At 38.3% G+C, this 4509-nt stretch overlaps 1 protein-coding gene across 1 annotated transcript; it reads right to left on the bottom strand.

The window, feature by feature from the left end:
- Positions 1-1881: 1881 nt before the first annotated feature.
- LOC104451070 (probable carbohydrate esterase At4g34215) lies at positions 1882-3613 on the bottom strand. The gene is made up of 2 exons (XM_010065824.3): positions 2920-3613; positions 1882-2376 (listed from the first exon to the last, which is right to left on the bottom strand). Exons 1-2 carry the CDS (start codon positions 3550-3552, stop codon positions 2041-2043), a joined length of 969 nt encoding a protein of 322 aa, XP_010064126.3. The 5' UTR covers positions 3553-3613; the 3' UTR covers positions 1882-2040.
- Positions 3614-4509: the final 896 nt, after the last annotated feature.

Genomic DNA, 4509 nt, shown 5'->3' with positions numbered 1-4509 from the left:
AAGGAGGCATTTGCCTTAATTGAAACTTGCTGCCAACATCAATTGAATCAAAATGATCTTTTTTTTTTGTTTTTTGTTTTTGTTTTTGCATTTGCATCTTATTCTTCTTTCATTTTCTTTGACTTCCCTACATGATCGATCTTTTGAGCCGGCATTGAGTGTACTAAATCACTTATTTCTTCTTCGTAGCACATCTCTTTTGACTTGTTTCTTCATTTAATCATGTGACTGTAAGAAAAATACATAATAATACAAATGGTTCTTCAACTTTGGCTTAATATGCAATTTGATATCTGAACTTTTGATTTCTTTAATATGATCCATGAATTTTAACCTAACGTATAGTGTTGATCTTCAATGTGGTTCTTTTTGAAAATATATCAAAAGTTTAGAGACCACATTGAATAATATAAAAGTTCAAGGACAACATTACACATGGAGCCGAAGTTTAGGGACCACATCAAACAATTAAAAATTCAAAGATCATATTGTACATTATGTCAAAATTCATGGACCATTTATATCATTTTCCTTAAGAAAAATAACATAAAACTCTAAGGCTGCGTTTGACAGTCGGGATAAAATTCGGGATATGATATGATTTATCCTATCCTACATTTGGTGCTCACTCATGACAAGATAAAGTCGGATATAAGGGGATATAGACAGGATAAAATTATCCTATGGGGGAGGTGGGATAAAGGTGGATATGATGTCTAATGTTCATAATAGGAAAGTTATTTTTCTCGAATAACAAACTTATTAAATGAAAAAAATTGAAATTATATTTCAATATAAATAATATTTGAATTCTAATATAATAAATTTAAAATAAAAAAATAAAAAATTATTTTTAATTAATCCTCTTTTAATTTCTATATTCAACTTTAATTTTATCTTATAACAAGCATTCAATCTATAAGTTAAATATTTATATTTATTATATATTTTAGGTATTTTTGTATTTTAGATATATTAGTACGGTTTACTATTTGATAAAATTTTATTAAAGAATGATGAAAGGGAAAAAAAGAAATAATAAAGAAAATAATATAAAAAAGAGAAAAAATAAAATAAAAATAAATTAAGGAATAATGTTACGAGAGATTTTCACCATCTCCGTTTATGAATTTAAGTTCATTTATAATCATATGCCGTTTATATCAAAAAAATGTACATGATATCATGTGAACATATTTGACTTTAATACTGCAATTCACCAAATAATGGATAAGATATAAAAAAATTTCAGGATTTCATATCCTATCCTATCCAGTTGTATCCCGATTAAAAATCCGGATGACCAAACGTAGCCTAAGCGTGCTTTCTCTCTCTTTTTTTGGTTCGCCATCTCGCAGTAATTGGCGCTTCAAGAAAGATGGCCATCACCTCCGGAACAACTGCCACCACGGCTATCATCCCGGACAAGTAACCACAAACTAATGCCGTTCTTGGTAATTCCAGTCACTATTCTTTTGTATAATGCATATACCTCATCCTTCTTTGGTAATTCGAGTGTCTCCGCTAGGTGCAACATACTAGTCCCCAAACGAATATGACAATCTCAATGGCGATTTCCTAATTTATCGCTTATAAAAAAAAATGAGATGTCTCGTTCTACGGACATTTAGTGACACCATAGATATAGCTAGCATTACTCTCAATCATCATATAATTTAAGAAATCTCTGTTTATCGACTCATCAAAAAAGCTGACTTGATATTATTTGTCGACATGCAAGGATGGCCAGGATGATTAGACCGCCGTGTTAGTATTTTCAGAGAAGATTGGCTGGAAACACTAAATTATAATTTCATGCAAAGTCTCAAGACAACATAAGAACAATAGGACTTAGAATTAAATTGAAATTTGTATGATAAATTTAGGACTGAAATAGCAAATTTCTCATTTTTCATGTATATCCCCGTCAAATTTTTAATCTAAACAACAGTTGCATCTCACGTTTCTCTACGCTCTTTCGCAATTTTCGGTCTAGTCCAAAGCAATCAATCGTTAATCACCTTCCAATCCAGAAAATCGTTAATCACCTCTGCTCATCAAAACTGCTCTAATAAGTTTCCACATGAAGAACGCCAAAACGTGAATTACCAAATTTGGACCACTCGTGGAAGCTTCACTCACGAGCGACGGGGAGAGAGCTTCACTCACGGGCGACGGGGAGCGAGCCATGGACTGAAGGAAAGCGTCGGCCAGCATCTGGCCAAGCCGGACCTGGGCCGGGGTGGCTAGATGGAGCCGGTCGGGTCCGAGAGGCAGCCCCTTGGCGTCGACGGTTCGCACGTTCGGAAGGTCAAGCCCGAGCTGGACCTTTCTCACCGTGTCGGTGAAAGGTCCCTGTCCTGATGCGATAGCCACCTGCCCCCATTCACAGAGCAAACATGCAATTAAGCAATAAATTGTTATCCATTTAAGCGAATTAAAAATAATGGAACCAAAATGTACATTTTTTCAGAGAGGTTAGTGTGAATATCACTATTTCTTGATGTCCGGTTCATTAATCTAATGAGATAGGTGGTAGAATTTTGATTATCTTGAACATATTTTAGAGGAAAAGCCGCTCGTGGAGCTGAGGTGAATGCCCCAACCCCGTAGATAATCCTAGGTTTCTACCGTTGATGCGTCGTTTCTTGTTATTATCTAATTTTTATCTAAAAAGCTGCAGAAAAGAAACACACCACATGGATTCCTACGGACCCTTTTGCGAGCTATTACTACATGTAACTATTATTTGTCTGGTTTTGAATAAAAAAGACTAAGAAAGTACCACATCGAGATGATCGCCGTTTGCTTAATTATAATAACGACTTTCATTTAGAAATTTATCATAATTTGTTCGAACAATCTAAAGTGAAAGATGCAATTGATTCCGAAATGAAGCGTGAAGGAAAATTCAATCACCTGGAAAATTGGGAGCTCGGGCGACTGCAGGTCAGTCCTCACATCCGTAAAGAACTTCTCCAGCCTCCCTTTGTACTGCACGGCGTCGCTTTCCTCCACCGTGTCGCTCTCTCCTTGGTACCACAAGAGCGCTTTGATTGTCCCCCCGTCATTCGTCCCGGCTCGCGCCCGCCTCATCAATTGGTCGTACAAAAACGTCCCTCTTTCCCACTCGCTTATCCTCGTCCCGCCGTTTGCGCACGGCACCAACCCCACCAAGCCCAGACCCCGATCCTGGCCCACGACGGTGTTGGCGAATGCCATACCCGGGCCGATCCCGTTCGTCTTGTTCACGTCGATGTCCGCGTGGAGTGGCTCCCAGGCCTCGACCCACGTGAGGTTCGCCGCGAGCCGGATTATCAACGGGTTGGGGCTGCACTCGGGAGGGATGAAGCCGTCCCACTTGTTGATCCAGCCGGTGGATGTGTCGTTGACCACGCCGCCCCGGCCCGCCATGTTACTCTGCCCGGCGAGGAGGAAGATGCTTTTGGGGCGTTGACTTGGACTTGGGCTCGGAGTGAGTGGTTCTGGATGGACAAAGACGGAGTTGGTGGCAGTGGCGGCGGCGAGGAAGAGCAAGAAGAAGATAAGCATTGTTGCTGGCTTGGTATCTTCCGACGGAGTGTCGCGAAAGCGAGAGATTATTGCGCCTCTCTCTCTCTCTCTCATGTTAAAGAGGGTGCTTGGCTTTGGCTTGTTATATATGAGCGGTTGGTATTTTTTTTTTTGATGTCCCAGGAAACCCGTATAGCCAGCAACCCCATGCAAGCATTTAAGGCACCAAGCGCCTCCGTTGAGTTTCGAACTTCTCACCTTGAGGGCAAAGATCAACGGAGCTTTATTCAGCGGAGCCACCACGGCGGGTGGTTATGAGCGGTTGGTAATTTGTTTATAAAACAAATGAAGAGGTGTTCCACATCGAAAAAATGTGAGTGCGCATGTGGATGAGATTTGCCACTAACCGACGATCATTATTTTTATTTATTGAAAATTCGGATTTATTTCTATAAAAAATTAATCATAAATCTTGTTAAAACAGTACGACTATTGATGAAAAGTTACGATTATTTATTACTTATTATTATTTAATTCTAAATTTTTTTTATGTCTTTTCAACGTAATTTTTGAGATGTACTTGTTCATTTTGCAGCCTTTCCCAAAAGGTTGTTTTTGTTCTTTTTGCAAAGGGTTGCCTCTATTCAAAAAAAAAAGATAAGTACATTTGTTTTGAGATCAAACACACATATTCTTCCATTTTTTTTTTGTTTTCTTTCAAAAGAAATTACAGCCATTGTTTCTAATTGTTTCCCATGAGAGACTCTGGAAAAACACTATAATTACTATTTAATATTCTCATTTTAGACTTTGTTGTATCTTGGAGGAAATTTGCCGGTGACCATTAGCAATTTTGTGGGGGCAAATAAATCCTTAAAGAAAGTGATATCACGTCTTAAAGTCCGACTTGATTACTCTAAAGATCCGACTTCATTGTTCTATCAAATTTGAAACCATATTTTCCCAACATGAGCAACTTGGCATCACTGGTCTTTC

This window comes from Eucalyptus grandis, chromosome 2, assembly GCF_016545825.1.
Source record: "Eucalyptus grandis isolate ANBG69807.140 chromosome 2, ASM1654582v1, whole genome shotgun sequence".
Classification (NCBI taxonomy): Eukaryota; Viridiplantae; Streptophyta; class Magnoliopsida; order Myrtales; family Myrtaceae; genus Eucalyptus; species Eucalyptus grandis.
Note: the sequence above shows the minus strand (reverse complement) of the source record. Positions and strands in the feature narration are given on the sequence as shown.